A 27,748-nucleotide genomic window follows, 5' to 3' on the forward strand; every position below is an offset into this window, starting at 1 on the left:
TAAGCCAATAGGATCATGGATCATAGGTCAAGGGGTTCAATAGGATCATGTCCCTAATTTCAATAAAATTTCATTGAAATTAGACATGGACAGCTCTTTCTTCATACTTTTACATGTTCATTGGTTGCGTTAGTGTTTAAACAACCTTTTCCTCCAAGATTATGAAGACTTCTTTTATTTTTATTCCTTTTTCCCTCCGTGAGGTTCTGAAAAGCAAAGCTTCCTAGTGTTTTAGTGAATTCAGCATCAGCCAGTTCCCTTAGAGATTATTAGTAATTCATTCCATTTTCTTTACTCACTTGTAGAATGAAGATAAATGTATTTGCCCTTTCCTTAAGGCATAAATACATAAAAGAAAAAAAGATAATATTTATTCAATTGTACAATAACGTAAAATCTCAAACAAGATTCCTTTTGTGTTCTGAAGTGTATTCACGCTGGCTATAGTACCGAACCCACTAGTTGGGCATTTTTATTCCTAACTGGAGAATGCTTATCTTCTAGGGAATTTAAAGGAGGAGTCAGTAGGAAAAGTAAATGTCCTTGTTTTTCTGATTGAAGATTAAAATCTAGAAATGAACCAAAATGCATAATTTCCAAGAGGAGGGCCCCAAGCTGATAGGATGATATTGCTAATTTCAAGTAAATCATGTGTCATCTGTATCTCAGATTCCTTACCCAAGATGGTGATTAGTTTGAAATCACCTTCTTGGAGATAAGGAATGTGAAGATAAATAACCCACTGACAGATCAATAATACTGAGTTCACCTCTCCCTTGTTTTGTAGAATGAATAACTTTAGCTTGAGGGGAAGAGTGGGTAAAGATTAATAAAGATGCACACAGCGTTTCCATGCCAAAAGGGAAAAGCTGTCCTGGTTTAAACAGCTGCATCTGCAAATTAAGGGAAGTGTTGTCATTTTTACGATTGAGTCTTAGACTTGGGAGGTCCATGGGCCTTGCTCCAGCCACTTGGTTTCCTCCACAGGTTAGACGTCTCCTCTTCTCTCTGGAGCTGTATTAACGGTTTTACCTGGAAGGCAGCCTTTCTTGGAGCATCTGAGCCCACCTCCTACCCCCACTGCAAGGGCACTGCCCAACCCCACACTCTTGTCTTCCTTGCTGCCGAGAATTCCCTACTTGGCCACTTGCTTGAATTTTTGCTACCTCAGGAATAAAGGGGCCTCTGAACATCCCCCTTCTCTTCTAATACAGAGATGGAGTAGAGAAGCAGTGTGTATGTGATTGTCAAGTAACTTCCAGCGTTTGTTGTTACCCCTAGGGTGTGTTGCTTGTCTCTGGGCATGGGAGCCCTTTGCTTCCCTATTTCCCTAACATTTAGTTGTACTTTTCACAAGTTCCTTTGGAAAAAAAAAACGAAAAAAGATATTGACTAGAACATTATTCAAGAGATCAATAAGCCCTATGGAATATTGTCAGGCTAAATTGATCATTAAATTTTTATTCCTAAGAATCATCTGCCTGAATGGAGAATGGAATTCTTATCACTGGGAAGTTTGGACAGCACATTTTTGTTAAATTTATTCTTTTTATTTATTTTTTTTCCTTTTTCTCCCCAAAGACCCCCAGTACATAGTTGTATATTCTTTGTTGTGGGTGCTTCTAGTTGTGGCATGTGGGACGCCGCCTCAGCGTGGTTTGATGAGCAGTGCCACGTCCCCGCCCAGGACTCAAACCGACGAAACACTGGGCCACCTGCAGCGGAGCACGAGAACTTAACCACTTGGCCACGGGGCCAGCCCATCTTTGTTAAATTTTAATTGTATTATTTAGGTTTGCTTCCAAATTGACCTTGGCACATGTACCTTCAATCCCATAAATCTGTATTAGAAGATTTATTGCCAGAGATCTTTTTTCCGTATAAGAGGGCTAGTTCTTTCTTTAAGTGTCTCTTTACTCAATTTTTAACTAAACCATTAGGATAAATTTAAATTTCATAGTAATACACAATTTAAAATTTTCTGCATTGCTGACATATACTTTTTTGTTTAGGTGAAATTCTTACATTTTGCAAGTTTGTTACGATATTCTAAAGTTATAATTTCTGAATTATTTCAAAGAATATTTCTGTTGTCAACTATTTGATGATAAGAGCTATGTGAATGAAACAATATCCAGGTATTAGATAAGGGATTTCCTTGATGTTTGCTTTTCATTTCCTGTTCTTTCATTCGCTTGTTCTGTGACTTTGCATAAACTAGTTACGCCTCTGTAGTGGTTTCTTCCGGTGTAAACTAGGATTGACATTTTCTCTCTGCTTCCTAGAGATACAATGAGCAGTTGTAGCTTCGGATTTTAAAATATTTTGGATTCTGTGGCTCAAAGTGTGCACTGTCACTTCTAATAGCCTATGCATTTTCCAGTTAGAAAGCATTTCCACAAATCAGATCAAGAATGCATGGTACTGAATTGCCATGTTTTATACAAGAAATGAAGTGTAAAGACTTTGGATTTTAAAATTCTTATAAAAAATGCTACGTGAGGCTGTGCTTGATTTGGAGTTCTTAAGTCCTTTTGAATTTTAAATACTTCCTCAAGTAACCCTAAGAAAGAAATGCAAGCATTTAGTTGGCCCTCACAAGGACTGACAGCTCTGAGAGATTTGTAATTTTTTTTACATTGTTAATATTAGACATTTCCAATCACATATACAGAACTTTAAAACTGTTATGTTTCATTTCGTGAATCCCATTGACAAGGCCAGAGGAAATTCCATTTCCTCTGAGCTGTCTTGTCAGCTAGACAGTGGTTGCTCTCCCTCTGTAACTCTGTAACTACTTTCACGCGTAACTGTTAGGGTTCTTCCCACAGAACTTTGTTGATATGGAGTGTTTTCTATGTCTGGTCTCCCCTCTGCTTCCTGACACCAGGAACATGTCTTTTTTGTCTTTGATTTTTCTATCAAACCTGTTATTGACATGGTCTACAGCCATTGGCAGATCTGGGCTTACTGTATCTGCTTTTAAAGAAAATTCTTTAAATTGGGAGCAAAATAATATCTAAGTCTAGTTGTTTCAAGGGATACATGAGGTAAAACTCCTGCGTATGCTGAGAATTACATCACGTTTGTTGGTTTTCCCCTCTATGCCTCTGGGTTCATCTAGGGCTCACCCAGCTAGAATAAAGTTGCTCGATGTAAGTAAGATAAATGTTGAATGACTTTTTGCTTTTGCAGCTTAGTTTTGAGGATACCGACTGGTCTGACCTGACTCTGAATCTACTCCGTGCTAATTATGTGATCTCGGGGAATTTACTTAACTTCTCTAAAACAAGTGTTGGTCAACTATAGCCCACAAACCAAATCCAGCCCACTGCCTGTTTTCGTATGGTCTGGGAGCTAAGAATAGCTTTTACATTTTTCAAGGATTGAAAAAAATCAAAAGAAGAAGAATATTTCATGACATAAAAATTATATTAAATTCATGTTTTAGTATGCATAAAGTTTTATTAGAATACAGCCACGCTTATTCACTTACTTACTGTGTCTGGCTGCTTTCATGCTACAGTGGTTTAACTGTTATGGTCCACAAAGCTTAAAATAATTACTGTGTGACTCTTTGCAGAGATGGTTTGCCTACTCCTGCTCTAAATCTCAGTTTCTTCTTCTGACAACATAAAAAATAATACCTATTTCAAAGAGGTTTGAGATAATGCATGAAAAATGCTTAGTACAGGGCCAACAGATATTAAGCATTCAGTAAATGTTAGCCATTGATGTTGCTATTATAATATTTATAGATTTTAATCTTCTTGTAATCTATACGGTGAAGGTAGGCCTAAACTTCTTCCTTTCTACTCACTAAAAATAGAATTATTTTTATATTATAATTACATAATATTATCTTAGTTTGTGTTAGAATATTCTGGTATTCCTGAAGTTCAAAGACCTCCCTATCTCCCCTCGACCTACTTGCCATTTCGTTTTCCATGACTCGCCTTCATCGTGCTCACTCTAACCCAACTGTACATCCCACGAGCTTCTTATACCTTTCCTAGTCTATTTCCCCCTTTGCCTCCCATTTCCACGTGCCAAGTCTAGAGCGTCTTCCAAAACCTGGCACCAAAGTCACTCCCTTCACACAATCTTTTATTATTTGTTTTGTATATATGACACAATCCCCCTTCCCCAACAACAAAACAAACACAAAAGAATTTTGGGAGTACATTCTCTCTGCATGACCTTCTTGAGCATTTTATCTCTACGTCTTAGAGCACAGGTCACTTTCTTGGTTGTGTTTTAATTATGGATATTCTTCTAATCTGTACTCTTTCAGGGCAATGCGATTGTTAATGATCTGTGTGGTCTGTAGAGTACCCCAGACGTGTTTACACATAGCAGTACCTAATATGTGGTTTTTTGAATGTATAAATTTCTCTCTTTTTTTTCTGACTTTCTAAACTATGGGTTTTTGGCCTCTTTTCAGACTGAATTCCTTGATATAAGCCAGCTGTCTTTCATCCATGATTTGGGACCAAAGGGCATGTAAGTTCCAGCGTTGGCTCTTTAAAGAGAAATGTGAAAGCTGATAAACATTATCTTTTGATTTGTCGGTGTGCCATGGTGATGGAGCTCGCCTGGCTTCACTGCCAGCTGCTTTTCTCTCCAACAGGGTAACTGAGGGGATCTATTTATACAAAACAGAGTATTTTGCTACATTAAACAAAGGGAGCAACTGCTCCACGCTCTTTCTTACGTGCTTACAGCACAGATTTTCTCTAACCCAACAGTAGGAATGTTTAATACAGGCAGCAAATATGATGTGTGGGAGAATGCATTAAAAATCAAATATACAACACTGTATATTTGAAAGTTGCTAAGAGAGTAGATCTTAAAAGTTTTTCATCACATGATGGACTACTACTCAGCCATAAGAAATGACGAAATCCAGCCATTTGTGACAACATGGATGGACCTTGAGGGTATTATGCTGAGTGAAATAAGTCAGAGGGAGAAAGTCAAATACCATATGATCTCACTCACAAGTAGAAGATAAAAACGACAAAAAAAAAAAACCACATAGCATTGGAGATTGGACTGGTGGTTACCATTGGGGAAGGGTGGGGAGGGCAAAAGGGGTGATTAGGGTCACATGTGAGGGGATGCACTATAATTAGTGTTCAGGAGGTGAACATGATGTAATGTATCTAGAATTTGAAATATGATGTACATCCGAAAAAAATAAAAATAAAAAAAAAAAAGTTTTTCATCACAAGAAATGAGAATTTGTAACGTGGTGGTGGATGTTAACTAGACTTATTGTGATGATCATTTACCAATATATACAAATACTGAAACAATATGTTGTACACCTGAAACTAATATAATGTTATATGTCAATTATATCTCAATTTAAAAAAATTAACTGTACAAGATCCCTCTTCTAATCACTTATAAAAGTTAGCTGTTTATCACTCATTTCCATGACTAAAAATAATACTGTGTAAAATTTATGTTATGTAACAAGATTGAAATTTACTTAATGATTATTTTCTTTTGCAATATGAGAGCCTGATGTTATAAAGAGCTTAACTTTTTTAGTAAAGAGTACTGTTGATAGTTGTTTTAAATTTTTCTTTTGTGTAGCCATTATTATTGTTCCTTCTTTTCACATCTTTCAAAATCAAGATGTTTGTCTTTTCAAAGCTAGTAGCAGGGCCAGCCCGGTGGTGTAGCAGTTAAAAGTACACACATTCCACTTCTTGGTGGCCCGGGGTTCACCGGTTCGGATCCCGGGTGCGGACGTGGCCTGCTTGGCAAGCCATGCTATGGTAGGCGTCTCACATATAAAGTAGAGGAAGATGGGCATGGATGTTAGCTTAAGGCCAGTCTTTCTCAGCAAAAAGAGGAGAATTGGCAGCAGTTAGCTCAGGGCTAATCTTCCTCAAAAAAAAAAAAAAAGCTAGTAGCTTTGCTCTCCTTCCTTTGGCATGACGTGGTCCTAGAACTGTAGGTGAAAGGATGCAGAAATGCCCAGGAATCTGTGGGTGAGCACCTCCGGTGGTCTCAACAGCAGCTGAACCAGTCCCCTGCGGGCATTTGGCAGTGTGTGGGGTCTTCTTCAGGCTGTCGCAATGACTGGAAAGAATGCTCAGCATTTAGAGCCGGAAGCCAGGATGCTTAAGGACCTGCAGTGTGTACAACAGAGTTATGCTGCCCCCAATGCCAACAGGTCTACACCTGTCCAGATGTTTTTAAAGATTAGCTACTGGAGTACTCAGCCTGGCAAATATGACATTGAGCTATTTGAAGGTGAAGGAGGAAAGAGTGGGGAGGGAAATCATGTGAGAATAAAACAGTTTATTTAGTCCCAAGTTGCAAGACTGTTATCAGCTAAGTGTGAGCTGGAAATTTGAACATGATGGGTTAACTTGATATCTCTTTCAGAGAAGGTATGATAATGAAGAGATCCGGGGGACACAGGATACCAGGCTTGAACTGCTGTGGTCAGGGAAGAGCCTGCTACCGATGGTCAAAAAGGTAGGACTTAGGAGTTCTGTGTGTTTATTTTAATAAACTGGATGTTGGGGGAATTTTTACGTACTAGTTTTCAATAATAATTATAAATCCCTTGAAAGTCATAGCACTACAAATTTTAAATTATTTTAAGTTCTAAGTTTGAGCATCCATTTAAACATCCTAATTCAAACCTGGATTTGTAGGCAGACTGTACAAATTATATTACATATGTAAAAGCCCAGTGGGCCATAGGCCTCAGAAATTGGCCAGCAAAATAACATACACAAATGACCAATAAGCAGAAGTAAATATGCTCAACATCACTAGTCATTAGGGAAATATAAATCCAAAACACAGTGAGATGCAACTTTACACCCACAAGTGGCTATAATAAAAAAAGATAGACATTAACAAACATTGCCAAGGATATAGAGAAATTGGAACCCTCATACCCTGTTGGTGGAGATGTAAAATGGTACAGCCGCTTTGGAAAACAATGTGACAGTTCCTCAAAATGTTAAACATGGAGTTACCATATGCCCCAGCAGTTCCACTCCCTAGGTATTTACCCAAGAGAAAAATACATCTGTCCCAAAATGTATATGTGGATGTTCATAGCAGCATTATTTAGAAGAGCCAAAAAGTATAAACAACCCCAATGTCCATCAACTGATGAGTGGTTGAACAGATTGTAGTGTACCTATACATTGGAATATTATTTGGCCATGAAAAGAAATGAAGACTACTAATGGGTATGGGGTTTCTTTCTGGGTTTATGAAAATATCTTGTTGCACAACTTCGTGAGTATATTAGAAACCACTGAAATTATACACTTTCAAAGGGTAAGCTTATGGTATGTGAATTTATCTGAAAATTAAATTTAAAAGTTTAAAATTTTTTTAATTTTAAATGAAAAAAAAGGATTTGAAGTAACAATACCTGCTATATCATGAATGATCCTTGAAAACATTGAGCTAAGTAAAAAAATCCAAACACAAAAGGCTGCATATTATATGATTCCGTTCATATGAATGTCCAGAATAAACAAATCTGTAGACACAGTACATGAGTGGTTTCCAGGGGCTGAGGGGAGAGGAGAATGGGAAGTGGCTCTAATGGATCTGGGGTTCCTTTTTGGGTGGTGAAGATATTCTGGAATTAGATGTTAGTGGTGATGGTGTACAACTTTGCAAAATTAAAACCACTGAACTGTACACTTAAAAGAGTAAACTAAAAAAAGGAAAATTTGTCTGACTTGATAGATGATAATTTTAGACTTACGTGTATGAGGATGTACATTATGGTAAGTGTGATATAGACAGAGAACTTTAATTCATATCCTATGTCCTACCCAACGAAAGACTCCTGGTGACGTGGTATTCTCATCTGATTCTTATTTGTGTCCTTAAAGCATTTATCACAATGTTTTGAATGTAATAGACAATAGCTATTTGTCGCAACAATAATTTACTGGAATTTTGAAAAAATGTTAAGAATATATATTGTTTCCCCAACCTTGAAAAAGATGTATGAGCTCATGTTTAAGCATGAAATTGAGCTATGTGTGTCTTAAAAATATATAAACTCTAAACTTTGATGTACCTTTAAACATATTTAAGATACAACACCAGCAAAAAGTACCATTAAGTTGGGCTCTTATTTTCTGGGTGTTGAAAGGATAAAAGAAATTACAAGGAAAAAATCAAGAGATTAGACTAGAGAAAGTTGAAAATTTCTGTGTTACAAAAAGACAATTTTACTGAAATAAATAGGGAAATAATACACTAGAAAATATTTGTTTTCAAATAAACTGCTATAACTTACATAAGTGTCCCCATAAACCTGGCGTGTAAGTAACATCACAGGAAATTCAGAGACTCCCACTTGAGGTATGTTCCCACCCTCTCCTAGCCCAATTGTACAGAATCCTTGGGAAGACAGACCGAATGCCAAGCTAGGAGAGGAATGGAGGATAAGCTAGCCTGCCCTGGCCCCTGCTTCCAGCCCCACATCGTGCCTCTCTGGGAGGCTGGTCCTCCCAGCCCACTGGGACCCTGGTGCAGATTCCTCCTGACCACAACCCCCAGCCATCAGCTTTACCTGAGGTGGCTGCTACATGCCAACCACAAGGTTTCAAACTGCAAGCGCGTGCAAGTCTTTGACTGAAGACTTACTCTGGGCTGCCTGCGTGCAGGGCAAACTGAAAGTGTTCCTAGCCCCCAGGAGCCGCCATCAACTGAGAGCTGGCAGGAGTCCAGCCCCTTCGCTCTGTGGGGAGGGTGACCCTGCAGCAAGCTCTACACTGTCTCCTGGAGATCCCCAGCAGATTTGCAGCCCAACTGCCCACAATAAAGGGCTTGAAAACACATCCTTGATGCCTCCCTTCCTGCTCTTCCTGCCCTTCTTTCCCCACTGGGGCTCCTAACAAGCTCCCGTATAAGCCCCTTTAAAAATTAGTTTCATTTACATCCTTGTCTCAGAGTTAACTTCTGGGGCAACCCAATCTAAGACATCTACTCAAGAAATGGAAGCCTTTGTCTGGTCTGCTCATTTATTGAGTGCCTGAGGTTTACCAGGTTGTGTTTTAGCTGCTGGGAAAACCAGTGAGCAGGGAAAGTCCCTGCCCTCAAGGAGCCCTGTGAGAGGGGTGCCGACAACGGCGACACTGACAGGCAATGTAAACGACATCAGCACAGGAGGTGATCAGAGCCTGGAAGGAAAAAGAAGGCAATGGGATGATGAGGGACCTGAGGACTGGAGACGGTGACTTTAGCCCAGGAGTCGAGGGACTGACCTGTGAGCTGTAACTTCTATGAGAAGGGGCAGCCAGAAAAGATGGGGGAAGACTATTATATAAAAGAAACATACCTCCCTCTCTTTTTAAACTCTGCATTAAACCAGGCTTCAACCAGGACAATCTAAAAAGTTAGACTCCTCCCTACAATCGAATGTGTCATCATTTTACATTGTGTAAATCTTCCCGTAAAGATTGGAGTCTTGGTTCCACATTAATAGTGTTTCGTGAGTCACATTTGTGGGGTATAAAATATCAGTACCAAATAAAGATGATAGGATATAGCTGACAAAATTAGTTTAGAAGGTTTCCCATACTAGAAGGCTATTGATATCTTAAACAGGAGTTACTTTTGAGGACGACACTCCTTTATAACCCTTTTTTATTTTCATACCCATAAAAAAACATTGATTACTTTCTTATTTATTCCATATTGATGAATTGACATAAGGCAAACAGGGCAATCAAACTTTCAGTCGAATCTCATAATGATCTTGTCTCAGGGACAAGTCAAAAGAAAAACAAAGGCAAACAGAGTAAACATTTCTTCCCACAATTTAAATGTCTGCTTAAACAGCACGTCTATCGAGCAGGGTCTCTGTACTTGTTTGCGGACTAGATGATAAGTTTCTTAAATAATATCTTAATAGAAAAAGAGAAGTATAGATTTTAAGGAATAAATATTGCATTTACTTTACTCAACCATGAACTTGTCAACTTGCAAAAACAGAAACCAGCTTAAGAGTAAAGCGTTTATTTGGGATCAAAGAATTGCAATTTGGGGAGCACAGATTCAGGTAGAAAAACCCAAATGGTGTCCCACTAGGGAGTAAAAGTCAGGGGTCTTTAAAGGCACAGAAGGAAGGTTGTATTACAAAGAATTTTAATTGGAGCTGGAGGCAGAGAGCTAGTCTTGACTAAACATTGACTATTGATTCTATCTTCAGAAAGTCCACAATGCTCTGTCTTTGTGACTAAGATGTTCCTTCTCCTGCTGACTTCTCAAAACAATTACTCATAAAACAATGGCTGGTTTGGCCCAGTCCATAGGCTTGGCCCAGTCCAAGGTTCAAGACAGCAAGGCAGTGTCTCTGGAAAGCTGGCTCCAACTCCATTTTAAAATGGTTCCACTCTAGTCAATTTTGACGTTTCTCCCTTTTGATTGAGACCTTTCTTTGAAAGCATTCTGATCAACCATTTGAAAACATTGCGGATCAACTGTTAGAAAGCATTGCTGAGCAGCCATCAAAGCATTTTTGGTCCCTCATCACCAGGAAGGCTCACTGCTGGTATATCGTGTCCACATAGGAGGGAAAGTGGTTTCCTTAAGAGTCTTCAGCCACATTTGAACAGCAAGAGGACCAGGGCAGAGGAAAGCCTTACCGTCAAGTTCCTTTAAGGGCAGATATTGTCTGTAGTTCCTTGACGTTTCTCAGGTGATGGCTCCTAAGCCTTAGCAATCATTTTAAAGCACTGAGGGACCATTATCTGAGTGGTGTTTTTATAACATCGAGCTATGCAGAAGAGGCAAAGTTTTACAATAGTGAGAATTCCTATAATAATAAACAAAACTCTGAGTCCAAATTGGTGAATGGACCTGAACCAGGAGGCAATTCCTGAGGGTTTCTGAATTCTAGAGGGATCAGGTAGAAAGAAAAAGTAAATGTTTCAGCTTTGTTCACAAAGGTATATCTTACCAAATTGTTGATAGCCTAAGAGAAGAGATTTCTTTAAATCTGTGAAAACAAAACATTCGAGCATCCGCCTCGGTTTGTGTAGTCCCATGTGACTAATATTTGTTCTGGACCTTTTGCTGGCAGTTCTATGAAGCCATCAGTCTGTCCGTTAGAGTTCTGTAATTTATTATGCAGCTCAGCTTTATGATCTGAGAGTTTATCAGAAGCCTGTACTCTAGCGTGTCACAAGCCTTTCCATGAATCTGACTGAAGATGAAGCATATTTGCAGAAGCATCATAGAGTAAAACAAATAACTGTCTGTAAATGACAAAAGACTTAAAATGGCATGGTTAAAGATTTGATTTCAATGCAATTGACAAAGCAATTTGGTTATTTCTGTGACATACAGCATTTTAAGATAATAACTAGAATTATGACTGATAACATTATAGCAGAACATACCAGATTTTTAAAAATTTCATTCAATTTTTACAACATTTATATTAATAGCATGTGACTACAAGGAGATCCAAAAAGGAGATTTAGCATCACTTATTTGACAATGCTTCCCATGTAATTTAACATATCAAATAAACTAGTTAGTTTAATATTTCCCTTTTTATAAGAAGAGAGAACAAATTCTTTGATAAGTCCTAGGGCCCACTGGAAATTCTCAGTTACTTCAGGTCAAAAAAAAAAAAGATTTTATGAAGGATTTTAATTTTGGGAAGTTTGTCAAAAATATCAAAAGGTTTTAAAACACTTGGTCAATTAAGATTATAGGTCACTGTGAAACAATACTTGGTTATCCATTTAACCAAAGTGACAACAGAAGATGTTAAAGGCAAACACAGAGAGTTAAACAGTTAAAAAGCCTTAACTCTCTTAATAGAGAGACCTCAGCTTTTTTTTCTTTCTTTTTTTTGTGGGGGGCGGAGAAAGATTGGCCCTGAGCTAACATCTGTTGCCAATCTTACTCTTTTTGCTTAAGGAAGATTGTTGCTGAGCTAACAACTGTGCCAATCTTTCTCTACTTTATGTGGGACACTGCCATAGCATGGCTTGACGAGCGGTGCTAGGTCTGCGCCCAGGATCCGAACCTGCGAATCCTGGGCCACTGAAGTGGAGCACATGAACTTAAACACTATGCCACTGGGCTGGCCCAGAGACCTCAGCTTTTTGAACATAGGCAATTATTTTGACAAAATATAGCATCCTTGCCTTTTAGATAGACTGACTTAAAAATAAAGAAAAAACCTTTCAGAATCTCTTTATCAAGAGTAGAAAAAAATCTGTCCTTTTAAGAGAGAGAAAACCAGGGGCCAGCCCAGTGGCACAGCAGTTAAGTTCTCAAGTTCTGCTTCAGTGGCCTGGGGTTCACCAGTTCGGATCCCAGGTGCAGACCTACACACCGCTTCTCAGGCCATGCTGTGGCAGGCATCCCACTTATAAAGTAGAGGGAGACAGGCACGGATGTTAGCTCAGGGCCAGTCTTCCTGAGCAAAAAGAGGAGGATTGACAATGGATGTTAGCTCAGGGCTAATCTTCCTCAAAAAAATTTTTTTAAAAAGAGAGAGAGAAAACCAAATTCTAATTTTGCCCCAGTTAACTTTTGATATTAAAACTCATTTACTTAATTAAATTTATTCCAATCTTAGCCAACTTGACCATGCATAAAACTCTTCTTATGGTTCCTCTTCCACAAATTTTCTATAACTTTCTTTTTAACATTCAATATTTGTCCTTTCCTCTTTCGCATAACATTTTACTTTGGGACAAATTTACTTTCTTAGGAAAACAACAACAACAAAAATCTCCATTCCTTATACCTTCTTTACTGAAAACATATTTTCTCATAACATAAATTTTTTTTTTCCTGAGGAAGATTTACTCTAACATCTGTCACAAATCCTCCTCTTTTTTTTGCTTGAGAAAGATTTTCCCTGAGCTAACATCTCTTGCAAATCTTCCTCTATCTTGTATGTGGGCCACCACCACAGCATGGCCACTGACCAGCAGTGTAGTTCTGTGCTAGGGAACTGAACCTGGGCCACCAAAGTAGAGCACATCAAACTTAACGACCAGGCTACTGGGGATGGCCCACGTAAGATTTTTTTAATGTGGCACAAGACGTGTTTACTAATATACCCAAACATCTTTAATGAGAAGAAAAGGTAGATAAACCTATGTTTAGTTATTCATGTCTAATATTTTATCTTATTTGAAAATCATCTAGATACTCAATAAATTTTTATCATTTTACTTAATTTAGAAAGAAACCTTAATTCTAAGCTTTCAAGTTACCAAAAGGTTTTGAAATTATTTTTAAATACATATTCCATAACAAAAAAAGTTCACCTAAAAACTTTTATCTTGCTTACATCTATTTAGTTCTCTTGTTCCCAATAACTATGTTTAGATTGCCTACAAAAACTTCATGAGACATTAGACAAAGTCAGCGATCATTCTAATCTTTTGTTTTTATAGCTGACAAGTTTTGTAACAGAGATAACATGAGCTCATTTGACTAATAAACCCAGGTGGAATAAAGGCTGCTTGTCTGTATCATGTCCATTGCTGATAACTCTGATGACTTGCCTATTTCAATCAAACCAACAAACTCAAATGAGCTTTTATTTACCAAAGATGATTCTTTATCTATTGACTTGAAAAACATTTGGGTTAGTTTCTGTTCTATTTCTTTTGAGATTTTACATAGCACTTGTTTGTTTTTAAGCCAATTAAATAGAGCTCTCTTATCAACTAGTCTTGACAATACCATCTGGAGGTAGAAAAATATCATGTATTTATAACATACATAATAGACACATACATGAGACGAAAACAGAGATCTTATAGCCTCTGTTTTTAAAATATTCCTCAGATTTTTGGGCAAGGGTGCCTCCATAGCAGTCTATATCTCCAAAATCTTCTTTCTTCCTTTTTTTTCCTTCAGTCTTAGGAATCAGGGATAGTCTAGATAACAGTTCCTTGGGAGGTTACAAGTTTTCTGAGATAAACAGGGGAGGTAAGTTTCTTATCAAGGACTGACATAGCCATCCAATTACATTATCCTTAATTTGTTTCTGTCACTACATAGTTTTATTTTAGCTTAGTAGAGGGAAAGCTTAGAAAAAAGATTTTCTGCCAGGCACTGGGTATCAGCTTCTAATTTGGCCAAATTTCTGATCATAAGTTACAAAATCCTTTCAAATATCAGGTTTCAGCCAGGACAAACAGGAAATGTTTATGGCAGCACTAAACAGCTCCATTAATTTTTAATTTTAGTTTCCCTTTGACCATTTAAGGGAAAAACCTAGCAGTTTACCAGAAAATCTCTCAGAGTCTCATTAACTCTGGGAGGGGCCCATACAGGGCTCTCCTTCAAAGGTAGATAGGGGTGTCTGTAAAGCCATTAACTTAACAGACTTTTGTATAGTCTTTTCTTTTAGGTACCTCTTATATCTTAATGTTTCATTAGCTTTTTGTAATGAAACTTTCAATAAGGCTATTTTGGAATTTGGAAGCCTTTGTTTTTACGTGCACTTCTTGAATGATCTTATCCCATTGGAGTGTTCCTTCTAATGGCCAATGTAATTCCCCTGAGGCTGGCAGCGGTTTGCTAGGACCCTAGCCACCAACGGAATTTAACCTTCATTTCTGCCCAGCAATATCTGGCTGAAAATGGGTGCAACCCACATTTCTATTCAACATATTTTGGGGCCCCCAACCTGATATTTACTAATCCAAGCTCTCAGGGCATGAAACAAGCTTAGTAAGATTTTGCTATTCTTTGTAAATATTTAACAGCTTCTGGGACCATAGTTTTTAAGCAAGTGTGCTAGAAGGTGGCACACTTGATTCTTTAGAAATTAAAGATCCTAGTTCTGGTCTTAAATCTGCAGTTCTCAAGTCTAGTGTGCAAAAAAGACAAGTTTTGGAAGCTCAAAAGAGCCCCAAAGTGGCCACTGTAATTTCAGATCATCTTTTGTATTTTTGGTCCACCGGAACAAAAATTTACAGGAAGAAGGACCATAGTTCTTAAATATAAACCCAAGTGGAGTTCCCAAGGGAGGTTGGGAACTTTTAGGAGATGAAATTCCCATGTTAAAGCATGATCAGACAAAGAGGTGCCAGTTGCAAGCCCCAGGTTATTCCCTGTGCTTCTGGCCCACTGGCCCAAACAGCTGTTTGGACAAACAACACAAAAGACAGGATTTGAGTACTCACCAGATAGGGAACACAACCTCAAATGGCAACAACTGTAGCCAGCTTAAACAGAGAAACCTTTCCAGATGGCGATAGCTGTGAGCCGGCTAAGAGACACTTGTCTCCTGGTCACTTGACCCCAGATTGGGCTATTGCCCCAGAATCCCAAAGAAAGGCAAAGACCTCACCAAAAGGGAGGGAGGTTCAAGCCTGAAAGGTCCCATGATCAGAGGAGTGAGCTGTCCATGGAAGTGGATGAGCACACACAGGGTATGAAACCCGTTTCCAGGGGATGCTGGTCTGTGAAGGTGAGATCGCTCCATGTCCCGCTTTCTGGCACCATATGTCAACGTACAAAAACAGAAACCAGTTTAAGAGGCAAAGTGTTTATTTGGGATCAAAAAATTGCTATTTCGGGGCCACAGATTCAGGTGGGAACCCAAATATTGCCCCCCTAGGGAGTAAATGTCGGGGCTTTTAAAGGCAAAGAAGAGAGGTTGTATTACAAAGAATTTTAATTGGAGTTGCAGGCAGAGAGCTAGTCTTGGCTAAACATTGATTGACTATTGATTCTATCTTCAGAAAGTCTATGATCCTCAGTCTTCGTGGTGTCCGTTCTCCTGCTGACTTCTCAAACAATTGCTTGTAAAACAATTGCCGTTTTGGCCCAGTCCGAGGTTCAAGACAGCAAAGCAGTTTCTCTGGAAAGGCCTCCAACTCCACTTTAAAATAGCTTCGCTAAAGGCAATTTTGACAAGCTATACCAAGAATTTAAATTGGTAGACAGTGACGATGCCTAAATGATTTCACTTACTCTCTGGGACCCATCGTGTACCATCATTTAGGAGAGAGGGTTGCTTTGCCTGTTAGCTTGCTCTGGGCTGCTGCAGATTATTCCAGGCTCTAGGAAGATGCCAGTGGACATGACAGACACACTCCCTGCTCTCATGGGTCTTACTTTCTAGTGAAGGAGACAGACGACAAGCAAGCAAAAAAATACTTCTAGCCAGTGATAAATGCTATGAAGAAACTAAACATGATGGAGTGGAGGGTGAGGGGTGTGGGGACAGCTTTTTTAGATCTGGTAGCCAGGGAGGACCTCTCTGGGGAGGGACGTTTAAGCAGAATGTTGACTGACAGGAAGGGACCACCCATAGGAGGATTTGGAAAAAACAATTAGTAGGCAGAGGAAGAGGAAACATAGAGGCCCAAAGAACAAGTTTGGCAAGACTGAGGCACAGCCAGGCCAAGGTGATGGGAGATAACAGTAGGAGATGAGGCTGAGAAGGTGATGGCCAGCTCATGTGGGCTCATGTGCTGGAAGCATCTCGTTAGGACAGACCATAGTCTCACCTTGTTTAGAGCAAGAATATTCATAACAGCTCCTATTTATTGGTGCCAGGCACCGTGCTAAGACATGTACATGAATCATCTCAGTTAATCCTCACAAACTCTTCTGAGCTGGGCATTGCTGTTACCCTCATTGTCTAGATTTAGCCCTCAGGCTCAGTTGCCCAGATTCACACAGTGGGGCAAGTGGCAGAGCTGGATTGGAGCCCAGGGAGCTGACTTGAAGGCAGATGCTTAATTCCTGTGTAGCTGGTGCCGACTCCCGGAAGGCTGGTTGATGGATTGGATTCCTTTCTTGATACATATCCTCCTGTTAAAGAAAAAAAAACTATTGACAAAAGAGAGAAAGGAAGAAATCAGAAGAGTTCTAATGAATGGCATAATTAAGAGGAGCTTTAAATAAAGGCCAAGAATCAATTTACCCTATCTAATGACTATTAGAGAGAACAACTCATCATTGTCAAAACAGAAACCATTATCTTTTGCATTCAGCTTTCAAAATCCAACTGTCACTACTAAACAATTCCGAATTTCCAGGCTGCCACATCTCGGAGGGGCAGGGGAGAACCATTCATTAGGATGCCACGTGAATGGCACCCCCAGAGTTGAGCAGTGCCCTGACCGTGCAACACACCCAGCCATATCATTTCGTTGCTGAACAAGGCTGTTTAGGGCCTATTTGGAATCTCTCTCTGAATGAGAGAAAGTGCCAATTCCTGACGATGGTGCAGCCCTCCTTCAGCAGGTGTCCTGGTGCAGGGCACATGTGCACATTGGTGCCTGGTGGCCTATTCCTGAGGACATGTTTTGCAGCCCTTGGCCCTGGTGGTTATGCAACGAGCTGTGCTCTCAGGAGCCTCGCTGAGATTTGCTTTGTAATGGCAATGATGGGAGCTGGTACACCTGGGTAGGGGTCATCCCATTGTCATACCACACTGTTGTCTCTGGTATGGAGCTCTGGCCAGCTCTGGCTCTGACACCATTCAGGTATCCTTGACTTCTAGGCAGGCAAGTTCACAAGTCTGCTATGTTTGACTTTATTCTCAGATTGGTAAACCTGCCAGCTGTGGTTTTAAAAACCTATGCCTCCTTCCCAGTCAGGAACATAGCACACATAGTGCTCTGGGCCCATGCCACGCCGTCGGCTCTCTAGCTTGCATCAAAAGCCAAGCTGGGAGAAGGGACTGCAGCTAAAGAAGGACCTTTAGCAGATATCTCATCCATCTGATCTCTTTTAGCCTTTAGCCTGAGTTTTATCAACAGGCAGCTACATGTCTGGACTCAAAACTCAGCCGCATCAGAATCACTGAGTTACCATTTGATGTCGTGGCCTTGGCATTTATCTTAAGCAGTGTTAGGAGAATTCTTATAAAATGTGTGATTTCCGCATTTGCTGAAAATTATTGAGACTGTTATCCATTATATCGTTCAGTTGCCTTATGTTAGGTCCCAAATGAGAAATTTCCTTTGGAATTTAGTTTTTTTGGGGGGGGAGACCTCTTTATTTCTTTAATTTATTCATTTGATAAGAAAAACCAGGAACTCAGACTCACATTGCGTACCAGCACCATAGTTATATCAGTGTGGCGGTTCAGTGTTTGCTTTCTGTGACCTGGATGTTTTCCCTTTATTAACTATACCACATGTATGTCCTTTCCTGTAACTTATCCTAAATCCATCCCATTCCCTTTTACTGGGAAGGAGACAGCCTATATTTTGAAAAACAAATGAATGAAATGGAACTGTGTAGAAATCAATGTAGATTTGTCTACATTAAATCCCAAATTATAAAGCCACTAAAACATAATGCGGCTAGCAATTTCAGTACAGATTTATTATGGATTTCTTTTAAATGCTGACTTCTTATGTTACATTTACAATATTACTTAACTTATGTTCAGGTGTTCTGGCCTTACCTATCCAATCAAGTGCTTCATTTTATCTAATATTTGATGGAACATGCCCATTGTTACTGTATTCAGTTATCAGCTCATGCATTTGATCACTACACAGTCGCAGGTGAATCTGAATATGTGGTGTTAGATGCAGCATGACAGAGCTGGCATTTGTATTCACTTTAAGTTGATCCCGTCCTTTCCCCCTTTGTGTTCCCACTGTCAATGTCATGCCTAACATCGACATCCTTTCTACTCAAAGTGTGGTCCTAGCGTGAGCATGGCCCGTGAGCTTGTTAGAAATGCAGAGTCCGCATTTTAACAGGATCCCAGATGATGCATGTTCACAGTAAAGTGTGAGAAGAGCTGTTCTATATTATTGCAGTAGCCTGCTAACCTGCCACACAACATCCCTCTTTCTCCTTCCTACGTTTGTTTCTAAAACATTGTTCCAATGATATTATCTTTCTATTACCTTACCAGGGCACGAGGATTCCCTTAATTAGTAAACAACTTGGTTTTTTTGTTAAAAACACAGATTGTCAGCCCTTTTTAATGAATCCGTGGTGGGGCCTAGGAGTCTATTATTTTTAAGAAGCATTTCAAGAGATTCTGATGATCAGGCAAGTTTGAGAAATACTGGTTCTGTGATAGAAACTCAGCCTCCTGTGCATGGCCTTCAGACCCTCCTCCATGTGGCCTTTGCCCATTTTGCCTAACTACACTCCCTGAGACCTGGCCTCACTAACCTTTCTCCCAACACATGCAGCATTTCCACACCGTAGGGCCTCTGCTGACTCTTCCCTCCCCGTGGGATGTGCACCTTGACCTCCCAAGTACGAGGTTCCGCTTGATGGGATCCTTCCTGGCCTCGCCAGACACCACCTCTCCGGGAGACTGTCACTAGCTCGTTCTCTTAGTCAGAGCTAAGGACTCCTTCCTCCTTCCACCCATCACTCTTTGCTTTTCCCTTCTGGTACCTATCCCATTCAACCTAGAATCATTGTTTGTGCCCCACCAGCCTAGTGAGCTCCTTTGAGAAGATGTGTGATTTATCTTTGTGCTATTTCCAGCTCTGCCCTAAGTCCTCGCTTATCACTGTACTTTTCCATTAGGAAGCTTATAAATATAGATTGAATTGAATGGAAATATCCTTTTGAGAGGCCATATCCCATTGAGTGCCATTTATTAATGGTCCTTAAAACCACACATAATTTGAAATGAACAACAGATGATGTGGCTTGTTAGATGCTTCCTGGATTTTTTAAGGGGGGATTTTACTTACTGAAAGACTTACTTGCCTCTTTTATGAGAGTTTATTTTAGCAAACAGCAGCTCATTCCATTCTTCTACCAGCTGGGGGGCCTTCTCTACCTCCCACAAGTGCTACCTGCCGATACCAGGGACGTTCTTCCAGGCTCTGCCGTTAGTGTTTGAGTTATTTTGAATTGCTTGGTGCCAGTACTTCTTAGAAAAACATAATAGAAAGATTTTGGATTTTTATTTGTTTGTTTCATAGTGATTTTTAAAAAATAAATCTCCCCTGTAAAAAATAAAATTATGTCTATCACCTGCTAAGAGTGTTTACCTCAGACTTGTCTTAATTTGTTCTTTTTGTTTCAGTAATTCAATACACCTTTAAAAATAATTATTATCTTCTTACAGGTGGTTGATAGTGAAAGATTCCTTTTTATTGTATATGAAGCCAGACAGCGGTGCTATTGCCTCCGTCCTGCTGGTAGATAAAGAATTCAGAATTAAGGTGGGGAGGAAAGACACAGAGACGAAATATGGACTCCGAATTGATAATCTTTCAAGGTAGAAATTTCAAATATTTTTAAAAGAGTTCCTACAAAAATCTCTTAAAAACAAAGTTTTTCTCCCAACCTTAAGTGAAGAAGGAGGTGAAATAATTTAAATGTTAGACAGTTGTCATTTAGAACTCATCCTCAATCAAAAGTAACGAAACTACTTTTTCCTTGTATATATTTTTAAGAATAGGATATCCTATTTGCAACAGTCAGAATAAACCATTCTCTGTGTTGATATACGCCTATTTTAATAAAATTGACTACTCAATAATACCAATTTACCAAAAAGATAAATTAAGGAGTGATAGTTCCCATTTTTAAAAAATAAATTTTACTTTATAAATTGATATCCTTTAATTAACAAAATACTTACAAAGTGATTTGATTTACAAAAATTCTGTTTACACACAGATTTTAAGAAAGATACCTTGAAATAATACTCAAGTGTACATTTACTGTAGATTTTATTAGTGAGTGTGTGTGTGTTGATATATATGTTTCCTTCTGGAAGATTGTAGTTATGCAGTATGTATGTCTATTTCTCTATATATACATTACATTTGTTTCTATAAAGTTCAGCCTCACGTATACAAATATATACATTTCTTTCTTTACTCACATTGACTGACAGAGAGAGAGAGATATATATATATACGCTTACCAATATACATTTGCCTGTGTGTGTGTGTAAAAAGATTCAGAACTTCCTGATCTTCTCTGACGGTAGAAGGTTCAAGATCAGTTGTTAAAAATGCAAAGATGCTGCCATTACACCTTCCTCCTGGTACTGCATTTCGGTTTTCTGGAGGGCCATAGAAATCAGGCCACAATTCTCACTGGTTGCCGTAACAGATCCTGGAACCAGTCTTTGGGGTCATGGGGCTGGAATACGCCATTGTGCTCAGCTTTGGTGGACTCAGAACAGGGAGGGCTCGCTCCCCTAAAGCACAGTCAGGATGATGTTTCAGAAGCTGAGGGAATGGACACCAGGCGGTACTAAGGAATATATCCTCTACTGGAGCCAACAACTCTCTAACTAACCCTTAGACGCAGGACCTCCACTTATCTTTCTTTCAGTGTCCTCCTCACAGCCTAGCACAGCTCTAGGCCTACGGTAAGTACCTTCACACATGTTTGCATGAGTGAATGAGTGAATAAATAACCCGAAAATTTATTTTTGCTGCATTAAATATATTTTTAAATCTTGCCAAAAATTTTTAGAAGTCTTCTTTTTGATATCAGTAGGATACTCTTTGCCTAAATTTTTCAACTCTTGTTTGCTAGAGTATCGAAACAAAGCAAGGCATGTTTAATCTCTAAAGTTGTCTGAGGAAACTGAACACAGAGTGACCATTCTTTCCCACATTTGGCTTTTCTTTGAAGGACACTTATTTTAAAATGCAATAGCTATAGACATGCTCGGTGGTGGGCAGGCGCTATAGAAGAATTCATCCAGAAACACGCCACCAACTTTCTCAGAGAGCATCGATTTGGGTCATACGCTGCTATCCAAGAGAACACTTTAGCGAAATGGTAAGATCTGTTTGCTTTGAGACTGTCAAAGCAGTTGTAGCTTTTCATATTATTGTGGTCTAAATTCACCTGGAATCAATGTTCAAAGCTGTAAAGAGATATTATGCATTATCTTTGAAAAGAGCCTCTCTTTGTAGGACTATCTGAGCATAGGTTAGTTTTCCAATTTTTGTTTTTAAGATTTTTTTTACATCAAGCTTTGGGTAGCTAGCTTTAGATTTTGAAGTTTGATTTTAAAAGTCAACTTTACACATTTTTTAAATTATTATTATTTTTTCCTTTTTTCTCCCAAAGCCCCCCGGCACATAGTTGTATATTTTTAGTTGTGGGTCCTTCTAGTTGTGGCTACACATTTTCTTACTGATGCAAATGGAAGGTTTATTTAAGTCATTAGCCACAATTGAGGAAAGAGAATTTACTTGCTAGATATTTCTTGTAAATAAAATCATGCTTAGCCTGTTTTCCGTGAATTGGAAACTGGTCTGGTTTTAGTCTCAGAAGAGCAACCATGTGTGAGTTCAGCAGGGTAGGAGAATTCGTCTGACCCCGTATGATGCTGAGACCAATTAATTTATTGTTCTCTAAGCAGAGAAGCATCCGGTTTCTTATTTCTTTTACTGACAGTCCTCCCTACATAGCAAATGGAAGGTGGGATTTTCAATTCTTGTTTTGTAGTTACACAAAGCAAACTGGTGATTATGAGGAGGCTCTAGGCAGTGGCTTCCATGTTTTGCTCTACAAAAGGATATATTTATTTTACTTATTTTTGTTGTTGTGAAAAAAAAAACGAAATGAAAAACTTGTCTTTCAGGTATGTTAATGCCAAAGGATATTTTGAAGATGTGGCCAATGCAATGGAAGAGGCCAAAGAAGAGATTTTTATCACAGATTGGTGGTTAGTATTTTTCCACGGGGACTTTGTCTGGAGGTTTCTATGTTTAGAAATATACAACATCGTCGTGCTGTTCCAGAACCGTACATTGTGAAAACCGGCAGTACCCACAGAGAGCTTGGCCAAAGTCTCAACCAATTAATTGTAATAGCCTCCAGTGAAACGTCTTTTCAAAAAACTTGGCATCCAAATATATTCTTAACATGTTTAGCTTGAACCATTTTGTTTTTGTCTTTCCATTTGGAAGCAGATACCTAAGTATTCATTTTAATAAAGATTACGTCAGAGGTAAGGGAACATAATCTTTCTTGGGCGTCTTTCCTCTTTTTGTTACGTCTGTCACCAGGTATGGTGAATATACTTCTTCTGAGTTGTCTCTTTGACGTTGAAATAATTCCATTTGCCTATTGCTATTAAAATGTCCTTGGTAATGCCCAGGCCTGGTCAGCTTTTATGGAGAGCTATCAGGTTTCAACTTTCTGATCCCCTTTAAAAACGTCCATGAGAGTTATAATGCTTGTTAAAGCCACTGGAATTCTCATATCTAAAACTCATTTAGCTCTTGGGAAATTTCCTCCTGGAGTCGGTATAGGCTTTATAGTCTGACTTTAGTTCCAATAACCCATCTGCCTGGACGGTTGAAACCCATTGCAGAAGCCAACGTTGTCTACAGTGGAAATGAAAATGTCTAAAATGTATTTTCCTTCTAAGAACTTAGTTGCTTGAAATGCCCCTTATTTTTTCCTATCCTCTTTCCTTCCAAATGCTACCTTATGTATGAACTGTGAAAATATCATCATAATTTATTTCCTCCTAATTCTAGATTTTGTAGGGAGGAGAGAGTAATTAAGAATGTGAACTCATCTTCTTCTACTATTTTGCCTCAGTGATGTGGGAATCTATAAATCTAGGGCACGCTTTCCCAACCTGGGCACTACTGACATTTTGGGCCAGATAATTCTTTGTTATGGGGCAGGGGGCGGGTGGGGGGCGTTGTTCTGTACATTGTGGGATGTTTAGCACAATCAGCATCCATGGCTTTTACCCCCTCGATACCAATAGCAAGCTCCCAGTTGTGATAACCAAAATGTCTTCAGACACTGCTAAATGTGCCCTGAGGGGACAAAGTTGCTCTTGGTTGAGAATCATTGATCTAGTCAATAGATAAAGTGTGTGACGGTCAGCATGTTTGAGAACCTTTTTATTCTCATGTTTGTGGAGGAGCTTATGCTTGGCCTTTATATTCTTGCCAAATTTTGTCTCTTCAGTCAGTTAACCAGGAATTAGAGAAAGTTTCATACTTAGGAGCTATTTCTTAGGTTGAATACTTTTAAACACTTAGGATAGTAAATTCAAGCTCACAGTAGTACTATATTCCTTTAAAAATATTTCTGAAAATTGGACAAAGACATGAAAGAGGCTGAAAATAGTTTTTCCATTGAGCCCATAATTTCGTGTTTTATGCAAGAAAATAATATCTCTTTTGAAAGTTCTGAACAGTAAAGTACAGACTGTCACTTAAACATCTAAAGAGATGGAACCCTGAATGTTTTCTCTTCTCCTGTCAACAGGAAACTGAATCAGGAGATTATTTCTTTTTCGTGACTGCACTAAGATAACATCTTATTACAACACTCTGAAATAAAACCTTCTCGGTATCTTCCCTCATGACAAGTGAAGACAAATCTTGTCATGCAAGTATATTGCAAAAGGGAGCATTCAGAAATTTAACCAAACCCTGATATGTTGGAAGTGAGAGAGTGAAAAGCATAGTTAGAGGATGAACATGCCCTTTAGAAGCTTCTCATCTAATTCAAGAGACATCATATACTTAAGTGAAAACTGTATTAATATGTTTCTAAAGCAATTAGTATGCAAGCAAAGGCAGGCAGAGTAAAATGAGAAACAACTTGGGACCTAGAAATGCTTGGCTCTATTTGTTCATTAATTTACTTGTAATTTATTCAGTTCATTTGTAATTTATTCACTCATTTATTCCAGAGCTATTTAGTGAGCACTCACTCTGGACACATACTGAACTAGGCCATGTGTATAAAGATGAATGAGACGCAGCCCCTACCCTGGAACGATATAGAGTTGAGAAATCATATGTAAAACAATGGATTGGGGAAAACTCAGTGATGAGGATCAACATAGCAGAAGGCATGGAGGGCGCACAGAGGAAGGGACAGTGACTGAGCCTGCAGAAGCTGTGGATGCTTCACTGAAGAGACGCTGGCTTAGGCCATGGGTGGTGGAGTTGACCAGATACAGACAGGTGAGTGTTTCAGGCAGAGGGATAGCCAGGACCAAGGCATAGAAGTGCAAGAGAACGCAGCAATTTTGGAGGATGGTCGAGGTTTGTACAGCTTAAGCATAGCATCCTTTGGGTTGGTGGGTGGAGACGACACTCAAAAGATGGGTTAGGCCCAAATTGTGCAGGGCACTGGGTAAGCTGCTAAGGGGTTTGCACTTAATCCTGTGAACACTGGGAACCACTGAAAAATTTTAAGCATGGGAATTTTAATCAAGTTTGTTTTCTAAAAGGGACCGTTTGGGTAATAGTGTAGAAAATGAATTGAACAGTAGTTATAGAGACCATTTAGCTAGTTATGGTTGTGATCCAGGAGAGAAACTGTGAGAGTCTCTTCTCTGACCACCTTAGGAGCCTGACTATTACTAACTTGGGGCAAGTCATGTTAACCTTTCTAAGGGGTAGTTTCTAAGGCATCATCGAAGTAACATTAACACTAAGAGCTACCATTTGTTGAATTCTTACTAGATGCCAGGGACTGTGTTACAGATGAGATAACTGAGACTCAACGAGGCAGGTTAGGAAACTGCCGTGGTCACACAGTGGGCATGTGCTGGTGCTGCCTTGGCTCCAGGTGTGTCTGCCCCAGCACCCACATGTCACGGGTCCTCTCAGAGGAGCCGGCTGCGCTGCGTGGTGTCTGGAGTTCCTTTGTACTCTGAGGTTCTTTTAAGTGCAGACTGAATTTTCTTAAGGTGCTGGATAAAGTAGTAATCAGATTTGGGTAGGTATAGTCAGGAGAAATTTTCTGAAGAGGTAAATTCTAAGGTCAAGTTAGAAGACGTAATGATTTGTTAAAACAGCCCAGATTATCTGAAAACTAAGATAAAGAGTAAATCCTAGCTAGAAGTTGAAGGTATCCAAAGGAGTGTTTCTACATCAAGAGGAGTCAGCATTCTTCATTTGTTTATCTGGATCAACCAGCAGAACGCTTGTTTTATATCTTTTCTGCGCTTGGTGCTGTTTCTCGTCACCTACGAGCTAACTATCCGATGTTCTTGGGAGTAAGTCCTAAAACGAGGACACCAAGATGTGCCTTCCAGCTCTGTTGCTAAATTGCTGTAACTTAGGAAGGGTCCAGAGTGTGGTTTAGCTCAGCCTCTCCCTGACGGTGGTGATTCTGATGACCTCTGGCCGGCAGGGATGTGGAGCAAGTGTGCTGAGTCTTAGCCCAGACTGGTTCTCTGCCTGGCCTGTCGGGGGTGGGTGTGGGTGGGGTCTGTCCCAGCCTCTGTACTGAGTCTGTGCCTTAAACCCGTCAGAGATAGACAGGATTAATAAAACTGCAGAATAAAGAAGAAAAACAGTAAACAAAGATTTTGAAAGGGGGAGTTTATAAAAGGAAGAGAACCAGGTAAGAAACTGGGCTGGAGACAAAGGCTATAAAATAAAAAACAAAATCAACGTTGCATTATTGACCGGCTCCCAAGCTAAGACTGTTCTAAGTGAGAGGACACATTCAAGTTGATTTTAATGTTATAAGTGTTTTTCAAATGGTGGGTTGAGACTGTTTAGTAATTATTTATTAAAATGATTTATTGGGTTATGATCAGAATTTTTTTAAAGAATGGGATAGGATAGGAAAAGGAAAGAAATGAGAAAGGCAAGGTGCAACTTAAGTGTTAGTAAGGGTTATCTTGTGAAGTTTTTCTTTCAGTAGTAAATGGATGGTTGGATGGATGGAGGTATTGGGATGGATGTATAATGCATTTCTGTGGATTATGATACAAAAAATTCGAAAACCACTGACTTTAACAAGATTGGCAAACTTTTTCTATAAAGGGCCAGATAGTAAATGTTTGAGGCTTTTCAGGTCATAGATAGTCTCTGATGCATATTCTTCTTTGTTTTTTTTTTTAAAATAACATTAAAAGTGTAGGGGCTGGCCCCGTGGTGCAGTGGTTAAGTACGCACATTCCACTTCGGCGGCCCGGGGTTCACCGGTTCGGATCCTGGGTACAGACGTGGCACTGCTTGGCCAGCCATGCTGTGGCAGGCATCCCATATATAAAGTAGAGGAAGATGGGCATGGATGTTAGCTCAGGACCAGTCTTCCTCAGCAAAAAGAGGAGGATTGGCAGCAGTTAGCTCAGGGCTAATCTTCCTCAAAAAAAAACCCTCAAATATGTAACAGCCATTCCTAGTTCGTGGGCCATACTAAAACAGGCTGTGGGCCAGATTTGGCTTGTGCATCACAGTTTGCCAATCGTTGTCTTAGAAAGTTGATTTCAGTTACTATATTATGTCAACACTAAGAGCTAAATGTATGGTTAACTTTTTTGTGTTTTTTTATGCTGAGGAAGATTTGCCCTGAGCTAATGTCTGTTGCCTCTTTTTTATAAAAAATAAAAATCTTCCTCTTTTTTATGTGAGCCACCACCACAGCATGGCCACTAACAGACAAGTGATGTGGTTCCACGCCCAAGAACCGAACCTGGGCCACCAAAGCAGAAAGCACTGAACTTTAACCACTAGGCCATTGGGGCTGGCCCTGGTTAACTTTTTAAGAAACTGTCAATCTGATTTCCAAAGCGGTTGTTTTTTACAGTCCCACCAGCAACGTATGAGAGTTCCCATTTCTCCTCATCATTACTAGCGCTTGATATTGTCAGTCTTTTTAAATGTTAGCCATTCCAAAGGGTATGTAGGAGTATTTCACTGTAGTTTTAATTTGCATTAGCAACATCTTTTCATGTTAAGCATATTTTCCTGTGATTTTTGGACATTTGTTTAGCTTTTTTTGAAACACTTTCACATCTTTTTTCCCCTCTTTTTTATTGGATCTTCTTCATGTT

At 39.3% G+C, this 27,748-nt stretch overlaps 1 protein-coding gene across 4 annotated transcripts in view; it reads left to right on the forward strand.

Moving 5' to 3' along the window:
• Positions 1-27,748, forward strand: part of PLD1 (phospholipase D1) — a 198,217-nt gene that overhangs the window by 83,289 nt on the left and 87,180 nt on the right. For all 4 annotated transcript variants that reach the window (XM_046657935.1, XM_046657939.1, XM_046657934.1 and 1 more), the window contains exons 7-11: positions 4,445-4,503; positions 6,406-6,498; positions 20,069-20,221; positions 21,598-21,747; positions 22,559-22,642. In XM_046657935.1, the coding sequence (XP_046513891.1) occupies positions 4,445-4,503; positions 6,406-6,498; positions 20,069-20,221; positions 21,598-21,747; positions 22,559-22,642 (539 nt within the window). The remainder of the gene's footprint in view (positions 1-4,444; positions 4,504-6,405; positions 6,499-20,068; positions 20,222-21,597; positions 21,748-22,558; positions 22,643-27,748) is intronic.

This window comes from Equus quagga, chromosome 4 (genome assembly GCF_021613505.1).
Source record: "Equus quagga isolate Etosha38 chromosome 4, UCLA_HA_Equagga_1.0, whole genome shotgun sequence".
Lineage (NCBI taxonomy): Eukaryota > Metazoa > Chordata > Mammalia > Perissodactyla > Equidae > Equus > Equus quagga.